General features: G+C 40.7%; 1 protein-coding gene across 1 annotated transcript; it reads left to right on the top strand.

Annotated features, from left to right (window-relative positions):
* Positions 1 to 4,502: 4,502 nt before the first annotated feature.
* On the top strand, positions 4,503 to 12,760 carry LMOD2 (leiomodin 2). The gene is made up of 3 exons (XM_055283847.2): positions 4,503 to 4,934; positions 10,508 to 11,854; positions 12,372 to 12,760. The coding sequence occupies exons 1-3, from the start codon at positions 4,662 to 4,664 to the stop codon at positions 12,396 to 12,398; spliced, it is 1,647 nt and encodes a 548-aa protein (XP_055139822.1). The 5' UTR covers positions 4,503 to 4,661; the 3' UTR covers positions 12,399 to 12,760.
* Positions 12,761 to 21,787: the final 9,027 nt, after the last annotated feature.

Below are 21,787 nucleotides of genomic sequence, written 5' to 3' on the forward strand. Positions count from 1 at the left end.
ATAGTGACTGGATTTTTTCAATGTAGACAAAGTTCCAAAGAAAACTAAATTATTCACCATATTTAATTCTAGTCAGGGTCAGGCGGGTAGTGTTTGATCACTCAGCAGAATTGTATCCAGGAGATTTAAAGTTTGTGAAGGATACTCACAGGGGGAACCAAGATGTATCCAACCTATTTGAACCAACTCATAAGATCATTCGTGAGTTGTGATTATTATCATAATCGGAGTGATTTGTAACAAATATACTAGGATATCTAAATGACTATTGTTTTTAAGGCAGTGTCTTTGAGAGTCCATAATGGCTTTTTCCAGTGATGCTGCCACACAGCAAAAACACACACAAAAACAAACAAACAAAAGGCATTAAGCCTTCTCTTTTGGAGCCATTTTCAGAGTCACTCATGGGACATATAAGATTTGGGAAAAGAAATCCGTGTGAGACGATATTTATTCTGGGTTGTTCCAATGAGAAAATTTAAAATATGTGGATTTTTCAAGAGACTAGTTTCAAAGCAATAAAAATAATTTTCTGAAGATTTGAGTCATCCAACAATGAAATAAGCTTTTGAAAATGTGCTATTTTCACTGAAGATGTTCAAGCAAACACTAGATGATCACATATAGAAGTGATACAAAATTCATGTATTTCAAAGTCCTTTTGAAATCTGAGAATCTGTGATTCTAAAATATCTGAATACTAAATGTATATTATAGTTTGCATGTATCGAGCCCAGGCCTGTGTTCAAATGTTACCTTACTACAGAGATCTTCCTAGATGAAATATTACCCCCAAAATCTTCCTTCCATTTTACCCTGCTCTATTTTTCTCCATAGAACTTCTATCTAATGTGTTCTATATTTACATGTTTGTCTAGATATTGTCTGTCTCTCTCATCTAGAATGTAAGCTCTGTGGAGGAAGGAACTTTGTTGATTTTGTTCACTTCTCCAACCCAAGCAACTAAATTAGAATCTGGCATGTAATATGTGTTTAGTCAATTGTCCAATAAAACTTAGCAAAAAAAAAAAAGGATGTTACAGAACAATTGCAAACATGAGAGAGATAGGGTAAAACACAATTCCAGTGTTTCTTTGCACATATTTATATACCCTAAAATTCGCACAGTAGTCAACATATCACATGTGGCCAATACATATTGTTGAAAGAATGAACTCATGCTATCATTTATATGTCGTCTTCTTTTTTTCCCAAAAGCACATAGATTTTTACATGATTGTAATCCTTATTCATCTTTTTACCTAAAATGTGGTACTACAGCTGAATGACTCATCTCATGCATCAGATTTGGCTATCATGACTTGATGTCATTGCCAAAAATCAAACTCATTCAAATAAAAAAGATGGGCCCTTGCTGAGCTGAGGTTACACAAAAGCATATGCTACAGGCTGCAAAAAACAAAACAAAACAAAACAAAAAACACACAGATGAACTCATTATTTCTAATTCAATCATCATCTCTCTCATTAGCATCATTGAAAAGTGTCATAGTTATTTTTGGAGTAGAATACCATAACAAGTTAAGATCAAAATAGCTAGCCAAAACATTCTCACAAGAGAGCAAAGTCAGATAGACTTATACACATCCTGATTTCAAAACTTATTATAAAGCTACAACAATTAAGACCATGTGATATTGCATAAGGATAGATATATAGATTTATAGAACAGACTTGACTGTCTAGAAATAAACCCTTGTATTTACGGTCAGTTAATTTTCCACAAAGGTGCCAAGGTAATTCAATAGAGGAAAGTATAGTTTTTTTCAACAAATGGTGCTAGGACAATTGAATATCTGTGTGCAAAAAGATAAATTTGGGCCGAGTGTTGTCACTCGCACCTGTAGTCCCAGCACTTTGGGAGGCCACGGCGGGGGCAGCACTTGAGTCCATGAGTTTGAAACCAACCACCTGGGCAACATGGCAAAACACTGTCTCTACAAAAAAATAATAAAAAAAAAATTAACTGGGTGTGGTTGCTTGCCGTCTGTAGTCCCAGCTACTCCGAAGGGCGAGGTGGGAGGATCACCTGAGCCCAAAAGGTAGAGGCTACAGTGAGCTATGATGGTGCCATTACACTCCAGCCTGGGCAACAGAGTCAGACTCCCCCTAAAAAAAATAAAAATAAAAAAGATGAATATATAACTTTACCTTACATATACACATAAATAAGTCAAAATGGGTAGGAAACCTAAATAAACCTAAAACTACAAAACTTTCAGAATAAAATATGAGTAAATCTCTGTGGCCTTGGGTTGGAAAAAAATTTTCTTCTTCTTTTTTTTTTTTTTAATGAGACAGAGTCTCCCTGTCATCCAGGCTGGAGGGCAGTGGCTCCATCTTGGCTCACTGCAGCCTTGGCTTCCTGGGTTCAAACCATTATCCCACCTCAGCCTCCTAAGTATCTGGGTTTATAGGCGTCTGTCACCACACTCGGCTAATTTTTGTATGTTTCGTAGAGACAGGGTTTTGCCATGTTGGCCAGGCTGATCTCAAACTCCTGGGCTCAAGTGATCTGCCCACCTCAGCCTTCCAAAGTGCTGGAATTACAGGCGTGAGCCACTGTGCATGGCCAGAAAAAGATTTCTTAACTATAACACCAAGCAATACAAGAAAAAAGATTGATAAATTGGTCTTGGACTTCACCAAAATTTAAAGTTTGCTCTTCAAAATGAATCAAAAGACAAGCCCCAGAATAGAAAAAAAAAATCATATACCTAATAAAATATTTGTCTCCAGCACATATAAAGATTCTTACAACTCAATAATAAGGAGACAATTAACCCAATTTTAAAATGGGCATAAGCAAGAGATTGAGGCTGCAGTGAGCTATGATCACTCCACTGCACTCCAGCCTGGGTGACTGAGCAAGACCCTGTCTCAAAAAGTTGTTTAAAAAAGGGGGAGGTAAGATTTGAATAAATATTTCACCAAAGAAGATATAAGATGGCCAATAAACACATGAAATGATGAACATCATTAGTTACTAGGGAAATGAAAATTAAAACTATCATTTGACACCCTCTAAAATGACTATAATAGAAAGACAAGCAATAATAGGTGAGGATGTCAAGAAACCGGAACTCTCATTCATTGCTGATGGGAATGTAAATTGATTGGTACGGCCATTTTGCAAAACAGCTTTTTACAGTTTCTTAAAAAGTAAATTTACCATATAACCCAGTAATTCCGCTCCTACATATCTACTCAAAATAAATGAAAACCTGAGGTTACTCAAACACTTCATGTAAATGTTCATAGAAACTTTATTCATAGATAAAAGGTAGAAACCCACAGCTAGAAACAAACCAAATATTCACCAGCTGCTGAAGGTATAATCAGAATATCATGTACTATACATGTATTGATAAATGTATTTTTGTATGCATTAATATTTTTAATAGATTTTACATATCTATAAAATGGTATTATATTTATGAAGTCCTATAAACTCTGGATTTATTTTAACATATACACAACAATATGCTCATATATAATTTCTTTTTTTAATTTGTGCAAATGTATGGAGTACATAAGAAAATTTGTTGCATATATATAATATGTAGTGATTAAGTCATATATATAATTTCAAATTAGCACCTCTTCCATTTTCAGGCCAGGTACAAATCTGGGCTCAGATTCTAGCTCTCTCACTTCTTGGATCTGTGCTCCCATGCTAGTAACTTAACCTCTCTAAGTGTGTACTAGTTAAGTACAGGCACTGATGTACACCTTACAGGATTGTGGAATTAAAGGAGATAATGCTTAGCACTGGAATGGCATAATGTCAGTCCTTAATAAATCATATCCAGTATTATCGTTTGTCTTTTTAGAGTTTCATTTGCAAGTCTAGATTTTTACTAGTAATCATGGTGAGTAGGAAGAAACATTTCGTTCAGTGGAGAAAGACACCTCTCTGTACTTTCAGCTCTCCAACTTCTGATGTTTCACTTAATCTCTGAGAGCCTCAGTTGCCAACATCTATAAATGAGAATCATGCTATTCATCTCACAGTATTTATGATTAGAAAAACTTATTAAAGTGCTTTGTAAACTGCAAAGTACAATAAAATTATGAAATACTATATTATTATGACCTTTTTTCCCCATCAATACCACCTACAGTATGTTTATAGAAGAACCAGAATAACTACCCATGGAGTATTGTGGAGACATTTCTCAACCCTAAGATTATAATGAAAGAATCTTTTCATAGCCATGGTGGTGGTGGCAAGTCATTTTCAAAATAAATTTTATTTCCCTGTTGTTTGAATACAAAGTGAGAAGAACTGTGTTACTCCTTATCTGAAACATTCTGCCTGTCCTCATGAGCTATCAGACTCAGCTAAATATGGCCCTGGCCAGTATGTTAATAATCCCCACTGGTTCTGAGACCTCCATCCACCACCGATGTGACATTCTTTGTGTTCAAATGTCTAGCTGACGTCTGATGCTTAAAACAGCCCATGCCTTCACCCCTCTCTGCATTGTCACAGCCCTGTATCACCACTCTTAAAAGGCTCCCACAGCCACTCCCAGCACCAGTTGTTGACCAGCCTGCCACTTGCCTCCCTGCCTGCTTCTGGCTGCCTTGAATGCCTGGTCCTTCAAGCTCCTTCTGGGTCTGACAAAGCAGGGACCATGTCTACCTTTGGCTACCGAAGAGGACTCAGTAAATATGAATCCATTGACGAGGATGAACTCCTCGCCTCCCTGTCAGCCGAGGAGCTGAAGGAGCTAGAGAGAGAGTTGGAAGACATTGAACCTGACCGCAACCTTCCCGTGGGGCTAAGGCAAAAGAGCCTGACGGAGAAAACCCCCACGGGGACATTCAGCAGAGAGGCACTGATGGCCTATTGGGAAAAGGAGTCCCAAAAACTCTTGGAGAAGGAGAGGCTGGGGGAAAGTGGAAAGGTAGGCTCTCGGGACTTTTCCTTGGCTAACCCCACCTCCCCATCACCCCATCCCAAACCCAGACACTTGTTTTCCCTAACTTCTCAATTCTCATCACTTGAATTTTCCTATAACCCATTTATACTTGCTACTAAATCATTTTTCAGGCTGAAATAATCATGTAAATGCTATGGCCACCCAATGGATCATAATATGTAAAATTCTCATTTGGGGCTCTTTGATTAATTACAAATGGAAAGCTCAAGAGGAAAATAATTCACGGCCAGTGTATGGGATTCAATATTTTGCCAAACATAAGTCTTGTTTGAGCTATAAGTTGGTAATGTGGCATAATATTTGTTCCCAAAATATATGCATACATATAAATGTATACTTTTTTTTTCAGTTAAGTACATTTATTTTCTCCTACAAAGACAAAAGTGGGAATGATGGTTGCTTTGACTGTGATAGTAGCTATGGTGAAATAGTTCTTTTCCAATACCAAGCAGTTGTGGGGTGGTGGGAAGTACATGACACTGAGAGTCACAGGGCCTTGTTACAAGTCCCTGCTCTTTTCCCACGTCTTTAGACCTTGAACGATCACTTGTACAGGGTTCTCTTTCCCTCTGGACATTGAGGGAGTTAGAGACAGTGTTTCTTTAGTGAATCAAGAACCCCTTTGAGATTTTGATAAGTTATGAACCTTCTTAAGAAAATAGCCCTGGGCTTGTGCAAAATACACCAAATTTGCATAGAATTTCAAAATGATAACACATCCTGAAACCCATCTGAGGACTCAGGGGCAGCACAGCTGTATAGATGATCTCTTAGATTTCTGTCTCCTTTACAATGGTGATCCTGAGGTTAGGAAATGTGCTTATATCAGAGCTCAGGTCTACAAAGCTCTTGTGTACTGCCCAGTAAACAGTTACTTTGAATTTGCCAAATGAGTCATTACCAGAAGGAAGTCCGAAAGACTATTATTCTCTGGGGAAATAGTAATGATAATAAAGTGTCCATATAACAAAAAAAAAAATTCTTCCGGAATTATGGAAGAACACAGGCCAGGAGAAACAGTTTAAAACTCTGACACTCTGTTGGAATCATCTAAAATCAAATGGCCTAAAGCCAATGGCAAGACTTCCACAGTACTAATCTAGGGCTGTTAGACGATCTTGATGATAGGGTTATGTGGGCCACAATTGCAGCAAGATATGTGTAAGTTTTGTCCATGTCAATCATTGCAGGAAGGGCCACTGGGATCTGGCAAGGGTCTGCCAAGGCCACAGTACTGATCAGCTAGAAGGGGTGTGTTAGAAGGAAGGACACTTACAAGTCAGTACTTGGGCAGGTCAATTCCTCCACAACCATGTTTTAAGAGGGATTTTTTTTTCTTTGATGTGATAATGAGCGTCAAAATAATAATGACATTATTATCACAATTATTTAAAACTCTCTTTAGTAAAATAAAACTGGCCAGGTATGCTGGCTCACGCCTGTAATCCCAACACTTTTTTGGGAGGCTGAGGCAGGAGAATTACTTGAGCCTAGGAGTTCAAGAACAGCTCTGGCAATATAGTGAGATCTCATCTCTACAAAAAAAAAAAAAAAATTAGCTGGGTGTAGTGGAACATTAGCAGGTGGTAGTCCCAGCTGCTCAGGAGGCTGAGGTGGGAGGATGGCTTCAGCATGGGAGGTTGAGGCTGTAGTGAGCTATGGTTGTGCCACTGCACTCAGCCTGAGCCACAAACCAAAACATTGTCTCATAAAAAAAAATAAAATAAAAAAAAAAAACTGTCTCAAAATATCCAGGCTGTACAACCAGCGTATCAATAATCCAACAAAGGCTTTTTAATGTCACAATGACATGATAGTGATGGGAACCAAAGGGCAAAACCTATCGTCAGCCGGATGAACCCACCTGATCCTGCCAAAGGTTTTGCTGATCCCTGCCAATGGCTTATCAGCTCAATTAGAGAGGCTGCTGTGTTGATGGACTTCAGTTCCTTTCTAGGCTATTAACTTTTCTCCCAGTACTTTCCCTGCCAGCCAGCTGTCTGTAGTTGCAAGGCGTGATGAGTAGGAGCTTGCTAATGGAGGGTGCAAATCCAATTCCCACAATAGGAAAAATCTTCAAGCAGCTGTGGGGTGGCTGGGGGAGCAAGGTAGTTGCATAAGTGAAGAGCCATAAAGGAGGGACCCTGAGAAGGAGCGGAGGGTCTTGATTGATTATCAGGTGGCTGGCTCTGTAAAGGCTTATAAAAAGCAGACGCAACACCTGTTGAATGCCAGCCTTTCTGCCCACTTGGGCTTACACAAACTTACGCTGCATTGGGGCTCCGAGGGACCCTAGAATCCCAACGGTCTAGCTCCCCTATTGAGCAGTAGTTAAATCTCAGCACAGGTGCCAATGAGTTTCTCCCATTATCTCACTTCATTCTTAACTTTCTGCACTTGAGAACTGAGACAAGGCAAGGTTAAGAATCTCATTAGAGGTTAACAGCTTGTACATAGAAGTGAAAATTAAAGAACGTTTCAAAATTGTGGGTGCCCAGTCAGCAGCATCAGCATTACCTGGGATGCAGAACTGCAAATTATAGAGCTACCCTCAATCTGATGAATGAGAAACTCTGGGAATGGGGCCCAACAATTGGTGCTCTCACAGGTGATTATGACACACAGTAAAACTTAAGAACCGCTCAACTACAGTTACCTCCTGAACAACATGGGGGGCAGGCGAACCAACTCCTGCCCCTACAGCATCCAAAATTCATGTATAACTTTTGACTCCCCCAAACCTTAACTACTAATAGCCTACTGTGGACCAGAAGCCTTACCAATAACATAAACGGTCAATTAACACATACTTTGAATGTGATATGTACATACATAATAGGGAGGCGATCAGGAGAAACGAACCGCCACGCTTCTCATTACCTGATTTGTTTTCTAAGTTTACTAACATTCCCCTTCTCCTTGTCCAGTCCCTTGCCATCTCATCTCCCACCTCCTTATTCTACACCCTCCTTCCCACCTCCATTCTCCAAAGAATCAGGGTTAATGCCAAAGCAGTGGCATATAGGAAATCTGTAACAAAACAGGCCCCCTAGGGATAGAGTATTTTATAAAGTAAGCAAAGTCTGTTTTTTGCATCCTCTCACTTCACCTCTGTAGACACCTTTTCTCCTTCTGTTCTTTCTCCAGATGTCCCCCACCTAGGGTGACTAATCATCTCAGATTGTCTGGGACTATCTAGATTTCATGACTAAAATCCTGAGAACCCTTCACATTCAGGCAAACTGGGAGGGTTTGTCACCTTTCTCCTGTGTGTAGTCCTGACTCTGAGCTGCTGTTAACCAATGTCAACTTAGAGCCATTCGGTAAACAAATAATTATTGAGCTCCTACTACATGCTAAGCACTGTGCTAGGTGAGCAAAGCAGACATGGTCCACTGCTCTCAACAGCTAACAGTCTGCTGGGAAAAACAAGTGACTAAAAGAAAGTGTGACAGGTACTTTATTGGAGGCAGGTACAATGGTATGGGAATGCATTGGAGGGATAATTGGAGGGGATGTCAAAGAAGGCTTTCTGGGAGAGCTATCATTTAGATGCTATATGACAACTCACAGTTTCAGATATTATCTGTCCAGGTACATTATAAGGGGAAAACAGATCTTGCAGATAGAGCCAGATGGTCTTTAAAAAACCAAGGGAATAAAATGTAATGGTATCATACAAGGCCGTATACCTTGGATTTTGAGAGAGGCCCCTTTCCTCCAAATACTGAAACAGCTAAAAATACATACAAACACATGAACACACACAGCTTTACAGGGACTAGAATTATAAGAAATTTGGAGTGGAATGGGGTGAGAAGAAGTCAGCCCACAATTCTTTCCTTCCTCGGGTTAATCCATTTGTTTCACTGCTGGACAGGGAAGGCTTCCTCTCTCCCCTCACGTATGCCCGGAGACTTGGCTAGAGCCACACTCTTTTTCTTGTGTTGTTGCATTGTGACTTGCAGCCAGCTACCACCAAACATTTCTCTCTCTCTCACACACACACACACACACACACACACACACACACACACAGTATCTGTCTCTCTCCCTCCCTGCTCCTGAAGAAGTGAATAAATTAAGACTGGAAAAGTCATCCCAGGAGTGGCTGACCCCTTCCCCAGGCCATCACTCCGTGCCTGCCACTCCAAACAGTGGATAACTGGAGGCTATTTTGTGATAGCAACTGGGCAAACAAACCTGGAGACAAGGGCAGTGTTTTCCAAAGCTAGATCCACATGCCTCAGGCAGCAGGCGCCCTTGAGGTCAAAAAAAAAGTTGCCAATATAGAGAGAAGAATCAGGGCTTGGAGGACAGGGCAGGGTCCCGGGGCTGTTGAGAAGATAAAGAGAAAGGACTAAAAAGACAACAGGAGAAAAAGATCTATCAGCAATTTCTAGACCTTTATTTATTTTTTTTTTAATCAGAAAAGATAGCAAGAAAAAGAGAAACAAGGGGTCACTTGGGCGTCTTTGTACAGCAAATCTTGTAAACAGGAAAGACAAAGATAGAATGAAATTGTGTTTGCCTGAAAGCCTTTCATAATTGATACATGCTAAATAATTTAAGACCATCAGGCTGGGCAATGGCTTACTTTAAGATTTTCTGCTGTTCTCTGCTGTTCCATCCACTTTACTGATTAGAATCTAGTGGATGCCAAGGGTGATTATCTTTCCCACCTGGTCTTCTACAGTCTGTCTCATTTAACCCTGGACTAGCTGGAGGTTTCAAGTGGATTTTCACTTGAAAAGGGTGACCTGAATGTTTTCTCTGCATCGAACTGGATTTTGACCTCCTGCTGTCCTGAGCAGCACCCCGACTTTAGGCTTCCCTTGCCCAGATGAGGGACAGCTACAGAGGCAGCTCTCAGGTGATTCAGAGAGTCTTCTGCGGTAGAGCCCTGTGCCGGGCTCTACCGTAGAAGCAGATAAATGCTGGAGGAGCCAATGACAGCTCTGCTTCTGTCTACACTGAGGCAAGGCCTGGCAGAGAGTGGTTGGCTTCTGTCACATCTGCTATGGATGGCAAATCTGGGAATTTTGGAATTAAAAAGGGGAACTCATTAACATATTGTATATTTTTGTTGTCATTTGCTTGCTTGAGATGGAGAAATAAGAAAGGACAGAGCGATTCCAGAAGGGAGGGTTGAATTTGCTACACTGTAAGTAAATGGAGAGTAAACCAGTAAGAGTCTGTCCTTAGGAGGTGAACAAATTTATCAAGGGTTTTCCAAAGCTGAAGTTCTGATTTATTTGTTCAAATTGGCAAAATGATTATATATTTTTATTCAATAAGTTGAATTCTGGATATTCTGCAGCAAACAAGAGAAATGTTTGTAGAAAAAGCTATTGCTATTTATTGCAATAAAATGTCAACCTTGATCATGAGAACTAGACAGATCGGAAGCAGAGGATTGTTAACTTTTTTTATTATAAACTTGTGTCACTTGCCATGTGCTACTTTTGCAAGTTAAAAAAATGTACTTAAAATGGTATCATTTTTAAGAAGCTTAATGATGATATCATACTCTTTAGGTTTCAGAAGACAAAGAGGAAAGTGAGGAAGAGCTTATCTTTACTGAAAGTAACAGTGAGGTTTCTGAGGAAGTGTATACAGAGGAGGAGGAGGAGGAGTCCCAGGAGGAAGAGGAGGAAGAAGACAGCGAAGAAGAGGAAAGAACAATTGAAACTGCAAAAGGGATTAATGGAACTGTAAATTATGATAGTGTCAATTCTGATAACTCTAAGCCAAAGATATTTAAAAGTCAAATAGAGAACATAAATTTGACCAATGGCAGCAATGGGAGGAACACAGAGTCCCCAGCTGCCATTCACCCTTGTGGAAATCCTACAGTGATTGAGGACGCTTTGGACAAGATTAAAAGCAATGACCCTGACACCACAGAAGTCAATTTGAACAACATTGAGAACATCACAACGCAGACCCTTACCCGCTTTGCTGAAGCCCTCAAGGACAACACTGTGGTGAAGACGTTCAGTCTGGCCAACACGCATGCCGACGACAGTGCAGCCATGGCTATTGCGGAGATGCTCAAAGTCAATCAGCACATCACCAACGTAAATGTCGAGTCCAACTTCATAACGGGAAAGGGGATCCTGGCCATCATGAGAGCTTTGCAGCACAACACGGTGCTCACGGAGCTGCGTTTCCACAACCAGAGGCACATCATGGGCAGCCAGGTAGAAATGGAGATTGTCAAGCTGCTGAAGGAGAACACGACGCTGCTAAGGCTGGGATACCATTTTGAGCTCCCAGGACCAAGAATGAGCATGACGAGCATTTTGACAAGAAATATGGATAAACAGAGGCAAAAACGTTTGCAGGAGCAAAAACAGCAGGAGGGATATGATGGAGGACCCAATCTTAGGACCAAAGTCTGGCAGAGAGGAACACCTAGCTCTTCACCTTATGTATCTCCCAGGCACTCACCCTGGTCATCCCCAAAGCTCCCCAAAAAAGTGCAGACTGTGAGGAGCCGTCCTCTGTCTCCTGTGGCCACACCTCCCCCTCCTCCTCCCCCTCCTCCTCCTCCTCCCCCTCCTTCTTCCCAAAGGCTGCCACCACCTCCTCCTCCTCCCCCTCCTCCACTCCCAGAGAAAAAGCTCATTACCAGAAACATTGCAGAAGTCATCAAACAACAGGAGAGTGCCCAACGGGCATTACAAAATGGACAGAAAAAGAAAAAAGGGAAAAAGGTCAAGAAACAGCCAAACAATATCCTAAAGGAAATAAAAAATTCTCTGAGGTCAGTGCAAGAGAAGAAAATGGAAGACAGTTCCCGACCTTCTACCCCACAGAGATCAGCTCATGAGAATCTCATGGAAGCAATTCGGGGAAGCAGCATAAAACAGCTAAAGCGGGTAAGTAACCAGAGAACAGACACAGGGGCACAGAAACAGTAAATGAGTTGTCCTCCATTGCATGGTGGTACCAAAGTCACCTCTCACAATACTTATCAATACTTTCAATATTTTAGTATGCGAGAGCAAACACACCAAGTTGGAAACATTAGGAGCAGACACACAAGTGAGCACATTTCTATTTGAAAGGAATGCCTGGGCCAGTTTCCCAGCCTCTCAGTCATATAAGGGCAAGGACCATTTTCATACATGTCCCAATTCCCTTAAGAAGAAAACCAGGGAATATAATCTAAATTCCAAAAGGATTCACCACTTGTCAAAAATTTTACCACAGAGTTGTGATTGATTTGATACCTAATTTATAACATAAAATTTATAACATGGTAAAAAAATTATTACATGCAGCAATAATCAACCCGAGTTCTTCTCAGAGGATACTGCTAGAGACATATCCTACGGATACTTTTCACTTATCATGTGTGTTGTTTCATTGAGAGAAAATCCGCTATTTTTGTAGGTGGAAGTTCCAGAAGCCCTGCGATAAAAACACGATCTTTAGAAGAGGATGCAGAACTGTTCAGTGGTATTACACGAAATGCATTGTGAGATGTTTCTAAAATACCTTCTTCAATTCAAAATGATCCCTGACTTTAAAAATAATCTCACCCATTAATTCCAAAGAGAATCTTAAGAAACAATCAGCATGTTTCTTCTGTAAATATGAAAATAAATTTCTTTTTTATGTCGTGAGATTTGTATTGGCAAGAAGCAGTTAATTTAAAGATGCTCTTCCTATCTCTGGATGTGTTGGTAACTCCGAGCTGTAATGAGTTCATGAAATGTGCTGTTATTTTTGTAATCTCAATAAATGTGGATTGAAGTTTTTTCCCTTTTTTTAAAGCCAAACTAATATTTTTCTGTGACTTGATATATCTGTCAGATTTTTGTAATCTCGATAAATGTGTATTGAAGTTTTTTCCCTTTTTTAAAAAAGGCAAACTAATATTTTTCTGTGAGTTAATACATCTGTCAGGTGTGTATGTAACATTACTGGACATTAAAAAAAATAACATTCTCACCCAAAAAGGGTTTGAGTCCTAAGCATTTGCCTTTCTTTGTTTCCTCTTGTTCAAGAAAATCTGATCAGAACTCTTTCTGAAGGACTGCAAGCAATAATTTTTTTTATATTTTATTTTTTTGAGACAGGGTCTTGCTCTGTTACCCAGGCTGGAGTACAGTGGCACAATCAATAACTCACTGCAGCCTCAAACTCCTTGGCTCCACTGATCCTTCTGCCTCAGCCTCTGGAGTCCCTAGGACTACAGGCATGCACCACCACACCTGTCTAACAATTTAATTTTTTTGTAGAGACGGGGTCTCACTGTGTTGCCTAGACTGGTTTCCAAATCCTGGGCTCAAGAGATCCTCCCACCTGGGGCTCCCAAAGCACCGGGATTATAGGCGCGAGCTAGTGTGCCCAGTAAGAACTTTCTTCAAAGTCAGATAAAGCGTTGCGAAAAGATCCCCAATGTGATCATTATCATCTTAGATTCATTGATGCTAGACCCAGGATGGTAGCTGAAGCTTCCATATTTCCAGAAGTCCCATAGGTACCCAGATGTTGATTCAATCATTTATTATAAAAGTGAACGATCTCTGGAAGGAATAAAACTGAAAAGAAGTTTCTTGGTAGGAAGGAAATAAGTGCTAGAGGAATACTGGAAGACCCCTAAATTCAAAGCTACCTTTTGGCTGATGCTAAGGATGGACCATTCAAATATGTCTTTGAGCTCTCCTTGGATAAGCCTTAATCTAGTGGGTCTCTACACAAATCATGACGATGCTAACATTCACAAAATAGACATGGGGACATGGGGCACAAATATTTTTTCCAGTTATCCTTCTACCCCTGTCACTCAAGAAGTGTCTGAATTCAAATAAGAGAAAGACATTGAATTTCCTTCACTTCACTCTAGTGCTCCACTCTAATTTATGAAAGTTATAAATCCCTCTAAAGTCCTTTGTATTAACTATGATTAGCGATGTATCCTTTGTGTCCTACAGATTATAACAGTGGTCTTGGCAAACTCTCTGGATCACCCAGTAAATAGTTGTTTGCTTCAGATACAGAGCTTTGGATTATCTCCAGTCAAGAGGATTGTGTTTCACTCCTCTCCCATAGTCCTTCAGCCTGGCTCTTTGAGTCTGTTTCTGCTGTTCAGCCATTCTCTTACAGAATAACAACTGACATAATCACTTAAAAAGGATCCCAGTGGCCCATGAGCTGGTTGGTGCCCTGATTCCACGTGAGGGAAGGGAGGTGACTGATATTTTCTGAACTAAGTTGTCTCATGTTTTCACAACAACATTAAAAGGTGCTATTGCAATTTTATAGTTGAGTAAACCGAGGTACAGAGAGGGTAAGGCTGGTGTCTCTGACTGTAAAGCTCATGCTCCTTCTGTGTCACTGCACCTCTCTTCTTCCATCCAGACTTAGCCTCCCAAGGTTTGCTGTTCTTAGAACAGTGGAGATCTTCATTTCCCTTAGTAGAGACTTCACTATTTTCACCTTTTCACTATTTTCACCTCATGGTCACAATTACATTTATTCTTGTTCAAGGAAATAAAAGGTAAAATGTAGGTTTTTAAAAGGCATGTATGTGTGCAGGCGTGTAAATTCAGAACAGAAAGCCAAGGCAGGCCCTCCCTTCCTCTGACCCTTGTGTGTGCATGAAGACAGGACTCTTCTAAGTCAAAGGGTTGTGAGAAGTGAACAGCTTCCACCTCCAGTCTGATGAGGCAGAGAAGCAAAAGTTTGCTGATAAACTGGGTCATTGATTAAACCATGCAGAGATCCCAGGAGCGGGGTGTGGCAGCCCTCCTGAATAAAGAGGAAAAGGCTAGCATGAGTATTACCAGGAGCTGGTTGAGCTGGGGAGACTGGCCAAGCCTTCTCACCAGAAGCAAGTGATGAGGAGACATGTTTTCTTCTTTGCATTTTAACAGGCTGCCTTACTGTGGTTTTCTGTGCCTTAAGAGAGAGCAACATGTACTTACTACGGACTTCACAAAGTTTAAATGAAGATACAGGCTCTCACATCAATCTAAGAAACAAAGGTATAAAGCACATAATAAGACAAGTATAATATGGTCAGATTCTAAGTAGGCACATTTATCATTATAAAAAAAAATTTCTAGAATGTGTTATTTCAGAATCCAGTACTGTAAACATGCAAAATATTATGATAATCATTATTCAGCACAGAATGGGGATCCTGGTCCATCCTCCCTGGAAACTCATAGAGCTGATATGAAAACTAATTAGTTCATCCTCTATAAAGAGCTTTCAACTCACTGGGAGAGAGACTGTCCAAGACCAGATGAAGTGTTTAGGCTATGATTAATGTGGGCATGTTAATCTCTGAAAGTACAGCTCAGTACAGCTCATCCTGATTTGAAACAGGGCCAGGATGCTGAGTCCCTCTGCTTCATGAGCCCTGCTGCCACAGGTATTTAATAACTCGGTGTCAGCAGGATGTTGATTTAATACCTGCCCTGAGACTGTTACTACCACAGGGTGAAAGGAAGAGGTAATTACAGGCTGCAATGTCTCTATGCAGATGCACTAAAGACAGGGGTAAATCAATATGCTCTTGAAAGTATCTCATAACTACTTCCTTTCTCGACACAGTTAAAGCTGCCTCTTCCTTGTTTCGCTGAAGCTCTTAAGGTGGACTTTTATTTCCATAAATTGCCAAATGTATGATATAAAAGACTACAAGTTGATCTAAAACTTACAAAACTCAAACATGGCACCAATATTGGTGCACTTAACATCCACAAATATTTTCTGAGTGCCTGCTGTGTTCCAGATATCTTCCAAACACTGGAGGTAAACAGTGAGCAAAGGCAATAGAAGCCCTGTCTTCATGTAACTTACATTCTAGTGTAAGGAGGAAACTTACACTACTCCTTCATGCATTCTGCATTTATTTATCAAGTGGCTCCTATGGACAGGGCACTCTCCTCCAGGCTTGGGAGACCAAGCTGAATTAGAAAGTGTCTTCTACCTCAGAGCAGTGGGAATTTTAAGGAAAACAACACTTCCAGAAGAGTAAAAATTTTCTTAGTTCACAGGCTGTAAAAAATAGGTGTTGAATGGCTTCAGCCTGTGAACCACATTTTATCATAGATCCCTGACCTACAGCAGACTCTGGATCAAGCAAAGCTTCACCAAGAATGTGACACTACCAGAATTTCTTTTTTGTTTTCTTTTTTTTTTGAGACAGAGTCTCGCTCTGTTGCCCAGGCTGGAGTGCAGTGGTGCGATCTCGGCTCACTGCAAGCTCCACCTCCCGGGTTCAAGCCATCCTCCCGCCTCAGCCTCCCGAGTAGCTGGGACTACAGGCACCAGCCACCGTGCCCCACTAATTTTTTTTTTTTTTTAAAGTACAGATGGGGTTTCACCATGTTAGCCAAGATGGTCTTGATCTCCTGACCTCGTGATCTGCCTGCCTCGGCCTTCCAAAGTGCTGGGAGTACAGGCGTGAGCCACCACGCCCGGCTGACACTATCAGAATTTTTAAACAATAAAGTCACCAGGCTGGGAAAAAAAAAATTTCACAGGCGTGGGGATTGGGAAAGACATTTCAATTTGAGGAAAAAGGCTAGTATAAAAAATGGCTGGAAACCATAGGATTTAATGTCATTCTGTAAAAAGCAATTTGGTAAAAAGTTAATATTTTAGTTTTTTTTCTAGTATTGATAATTTTGGTGGACTAAGAATATAAATATTGTGTAGTTTCTGTATGGTCTTTTCTTTTTAGAACTAAAATGGTGTGTGATCATTAAGAGAATCAGAACACACATATAAGCAAAAGAACATAAAGAATCCCATTATCCCATCCACACAGAACAATTACTGATAACTCCTTAGTGCATATCTTTTATTTAATTTTTTAATTTTTCTGAGACAGACTCTTGCTCTGCCACCCAGGCTGGAGTGCAGTGGCGCGATCTCCGCTCACTGCAACCTAGGCCTTCTAGGTTCAAGCGATTCTCATGCCTCAGGCTCTCAAGTAGCTGGGATTACAGGCATGCGCCACCATGCCTGGCTAATTTTTAAAATATTTTTAATAGAGACGGGATTTCTCCATGTTGGCCAGGCTGATCTGGAACTCCTGGCCTCAAGTGATCTGCCCGCCTTGGCCTCCCAAAGTGCTGGGATTACAGGCATGAGCCACTGTGCCTGGTCTAGTGCATCTTTAAAAATTCTTCTCAATACATATTTGAACACACACATAACTATTTTTTTCTTCAAAAAGAAGATAGTTTACATACCGTTAAAATCCTATTTTATTTAAGCAATTTCAAGAACTGCTGGATATTTAGATTATTTTGATTAGTCCAGTCTCTGGTGTTATATATTTTGTTTGTCCCAGCTCTTCCCTTAGCATTTAGCTATTGTAACTTTTAACTTTTCCAAAAGCCCTTAGAAGAAATGATTTAGCTGTGACAAATCACAGCTAAAAAGCCATCTCCCAGATAGACTAGAGTTGTGTGGCATCATTGTGGTACACCAAAACTGGAAATTAGGTTTCAACTAAATTGTCATGTTTACCAAGTTTCTGTCAGACAAATTATATGATAATCTGAACCACAGAGCATGTATTTGTAAGATGCATTTTTAAAAGCCAGTACAATTTTATCTGAATAAGAAGGCTGATATGGGCTGAGTGTCACAGGAGTCTGTACTGAGCAACTTAGTGTAAACTAGGGAATGTGAAAAGCCAAGAGGAGCATCAAAGGAGCTCAAGAGAAGTGACATGGTATTTGTAACCAACAGAAGAATGTAACCAACAGAAGAATGGATTCAGTGAGGCCTAGGCTGGTGGTGGGAAGACCAGTTAGGAGACCACCATAATGATCTAAGAACGAAGTGATGCAGACTGAACAATGAACTCTGTGTAGGTGTGAAGAGGCTGGAACAGATAGAACAAAGACTAGGAAAGCATAAACTCCCCAGAATTTGGTTACTAGTTAGCTATAGGGGGTGGGTTGGGGGAGGGGGTGGGCAACAAAAGAGAGTAGACTAGCATGACACTTGTATTCCTAGCTGGGCCATCTGGGTGGTCCAAAATGCCATAAAACGGGGTAGGAAATATAGCAGAAGCAGGTTTGGGAGGGGGAAAGATGAGTTTAATTTAAAACACGTGGTGTCTGAGGTGCCTATCCATTTGAATGTGTGGGTCTAGAATCGCAGGGGTGGGATTTGTGCTGGAAGTAAGGATATGTGGGTCATGTGTTATGAATGGTATTTCAGGGTAGGGGTTTGGATAAGGTCACTCAGGAAGAGTGTGGAGAATGACAGAGGCTGAGTATGACCAGAGAGGGCAGAGAGATGCCAGTCATGTTGTAGAGCAGAGAGCTGTACTATGGAAGGCGTGGTCAATGGCATAAAATGCCTCAGTGAGTCTAGAGCTAGAAAGTGTTTACCTGAACATTGACCTTGGTGAGAGCAAGTTCATGGGACAGTGGAGGTGGAAATCAGATTGTAGGAGTGGTGTGGCACAACTCACCAAGACGAAGAGTGTAGTGCAGTCCTTCAAAAAGTGAGCACACTCTTCTGGTGGAGACTCAGAGGTTCCCCAAAGTCTCAGGATAAAAAAGGCACATCTTCTAGTATGTCATTTTACTTGACATGAGAAAAAACATTTCTCATATAAAGGTATATAAACTTGTATCTAAGATCCAAATAAAGTCAACTGAAAACTTAATTCTCTCCATGACAGCTCAAAGTCTTATGCAAGATTTCTGAGAATTCCTGGATGGAGGGGTGGGGGCTGGAGGCTTGTATGCTCATGGTCCTCTTTCGTTTCATACTCTAAGCATGCATCTTGCAAACTTACGATTAATGTCACTATTCCAAACTACATTGACCACATCAGCCCTCATGCTTAACTTCCATAGACTCAACACAGCATGAAATTTTGGGAAATGAAGATGAGGTTGATTACAGCAACATAAACAGCTTCAAATTGAGTATTAGATGCCCTATGATGAAAAATCCTCTGGCTAACACCACCAGAAATCTATTCTCACTGGCTATTTTGTTTTCTTGTTGGTTTATCCCTTCTTTCCTCTTCTCATGATTCTGCTTCATTACCACTCTCCTAGATTACTCTTGAGAATCCCAAATTCTTCCACTCTTTTATGTACTGCAAGTTCAGCTCTCTCCACCCTCCTCCCAAAGGCAGCTCTAGCTCTACCGTTGCATACCCAAATGGGTCAATATGACCAGCAGATACATCTTTTATTTAATAGAAGCCACTCCAAAGTTGTAGTTGTGAATAAAATTTTCTTCCCTTTGGAAAATGGTACATCTCCTTGGTCACCACAAAAAACCCTTGCTAAGTCACTCATAATCTGTTATCTGGACTATTGCATTGCTGATGATGCCTAACTGGTTTCTCTGTCTTTTTTTTTTTTTTTTTTTTTTTTTTTTTGAGACAGGGTCTTGCTCTGTTACCCAGGCTTGAGTGCAGTGGCATGATCACGGCTCATTGCAACTTCAAATTCCTGGGCTCAAGTGATCCTCTTCACTCAGCCTCTCGAGTACTAAGACTACAGGCATGCGACACCATGCCCAGATAATTTTTAAATTTTTTGTAGAGAAAGGGGTCTACAACTCCTAGACTCAAACTCCTAGACTCAATAAATCCTCCTGCCTTGGCCTCCCAAATTGCACTCCCAAATGAGTGCAGGTGTGAGCCACTGCACTTGGCCTCTGTCTCCATTTTTATTCACCCCCAATTTGTCTTCAACATGCCAGAGTGATATTTTTTCCAAAATTCAACTCTGATCACATCAGTCACCTGCATAAAATTCTTTAATAGTAACCCATATTCTACAGAATAAAGTTAATATCCTTTATCATGGTAAATACGATTCTGATCATTTTTCTGCCTCATCTTCCATCGCTTGTCCTTAGGTACCCTGTGCTTAAGCCATATTGAGTGACTTGTAGTTCACTGAATGAGTGATGGCCCCTCTTGACACACATCTTTACTTATATCATCTACCTGTTTGGAATTCACTTTTCACTCTCTACATCTGGTTAATACCTACTCATCTTCCAAAAGACACTTTGAAAGATGAGTATCCTATTGACCTAAGGAGATGGGGAAAAAGGCACGATTTGAAAGAGCCTTTGCTCTTCTCCACACTCTCCCTTAGGTGACCTTATCCAGGCCTCTATCTTGAAATACCATCATAACACATGACCCCCAAGTCTTTACTCCAGCACAAAATCTACCCCTACAATTCTAAACCCACACATCCAAATGGAAAAGCACCTCAGACACAATATATTTAAAATTGAACTCCTCTTCCTGTTCCGAAACCTTCTGCTATGTCCCACAGTCTTGCATATCACTCACTGGACAGTCTTCTCTATCCCTTTCCCTCCTGTCTTCCCACTGGACAGTTACCTGTCTTTGAATTCCACACACTCAGCATTGATGAGGAGTTTTAACAGAGCGTTTGCCACATGAGCTGTTTAGGGACAGTAGCCATGTCTGATCTTGTTAGTGCTCCAGCGCCAAATACATTTAATAAATGTTTGTTGAATAAATGAATTGACTCCTAGAAAATGCACACCGCTCACATGGTAGTTTTTATGATAATGGGATTTTGTATTTCTGATATCGTACAATGGCTACAATTTGCCTGACAGAAAATGCCTCTGGTTCATTTAACACCTTTAATCAGCATGAAACTCGGCTCTTGCTCCTCAAACACCATCCTGGCTCCCCACCTCCTTGCTTTTGTTCACAGTGTCTCTTCAGTTCAGAATTTTCTTTTTAACATCTCCTTGGGTCAATAAGCTACTCCTCTTTCAAGATTCACTCTTAGAAAATTTACCTGTTCCATTCTTCCCTCTGAGTCTTCTTTGTCCTTCCCTCAAACTTTTCTTTTGGTACCTACTATATTTTGCATTGCATTATACTATTTGCATACGTGTTTTTTTGTTTTGTTTTGTTTTGTTTTTTGTTTTTTAAGACTGAGTTTCGCTCTTGTTGCCTAGGCTGGAGTGCATTGGTGCAATCTTGGCTCACCACAACCTCCACCTCCTGGGTTCAAGCAATTCTCCTGCCTCAGCCTCCCGCGTAGCTGGGATTACAGGCATGTGCCACCACACTCGGCTAATTTTGTATTTTTTAAGTAGAGACAGGGTTTCTCCATGTTGGTCAGGCTGGTCTGGAACTCCTGACCTCAGGCGATACATCTGCCTCAGCCTCCCAAAGTGCTGGGATTACAGGCGTGAGCCACTGCACCCGGCCACATGTCTTATCTTCCTACTATCCTACTGGATTGATATCCTGGGGATCAGGCACTGTATCTTATGTTCTGCCTTAAAAACAGCAAGGTCTCAATACATATATTTGATTAGATGGAGATAATTAGCTACTCAACAACAGTGAAGAGACATTATGTAAGTACCCTCTCACCACTCCTCCAGTGTGGTCAACAGTGGTATGGGATGCTTTTCCATTGTGCTATTACTAGATATTACATGAACAGTGCTGCTCAGCTATAAAGAAAATCCCAATCAGTCACCCCTTTTGGAACTTTATGATTGAAAATATTTTACTTTTGAAAACCACACAATTAGATGACATGTTGACATACTAAAATGTTTCCAAGCCAAAGGAGGAGGATAGGTGTTAAGTATTTTACCCTCAAACACTTTTAGTATATTACCGGACTCTGCAGTAACATGGTAAGTGTCCAAAGTGAACTACTAGAATTGCTGTATTCCATGGCTTCTACCTTTTGAAGAAAGATACTGAGATCTGTAGATCAATCTATGGATCAGTGGTGGGCAAGCCAGATAGAAATGCCCCTGAGTCAGAAAACCAACAGCCCATGTGG

The sequence above is a fragment of the Symphalangus syndactylus genome, chromosome 6 (genome assembly GCF_028878055.3).
Source record: "Symphalangus syndactylus isolate Jambi chromosome 6, NHGRI_mSymSyn1-v2.1_pri, whole genome shotgun sequence".
In the NCBI taxonomy this organism is placed as follows: domain Eukaryota; kingdom Metazoa; phylum Chordata; class Mammalia; order Primates; family Hylobatidae; genus Symphalangus; species Symphalangus syndactylus.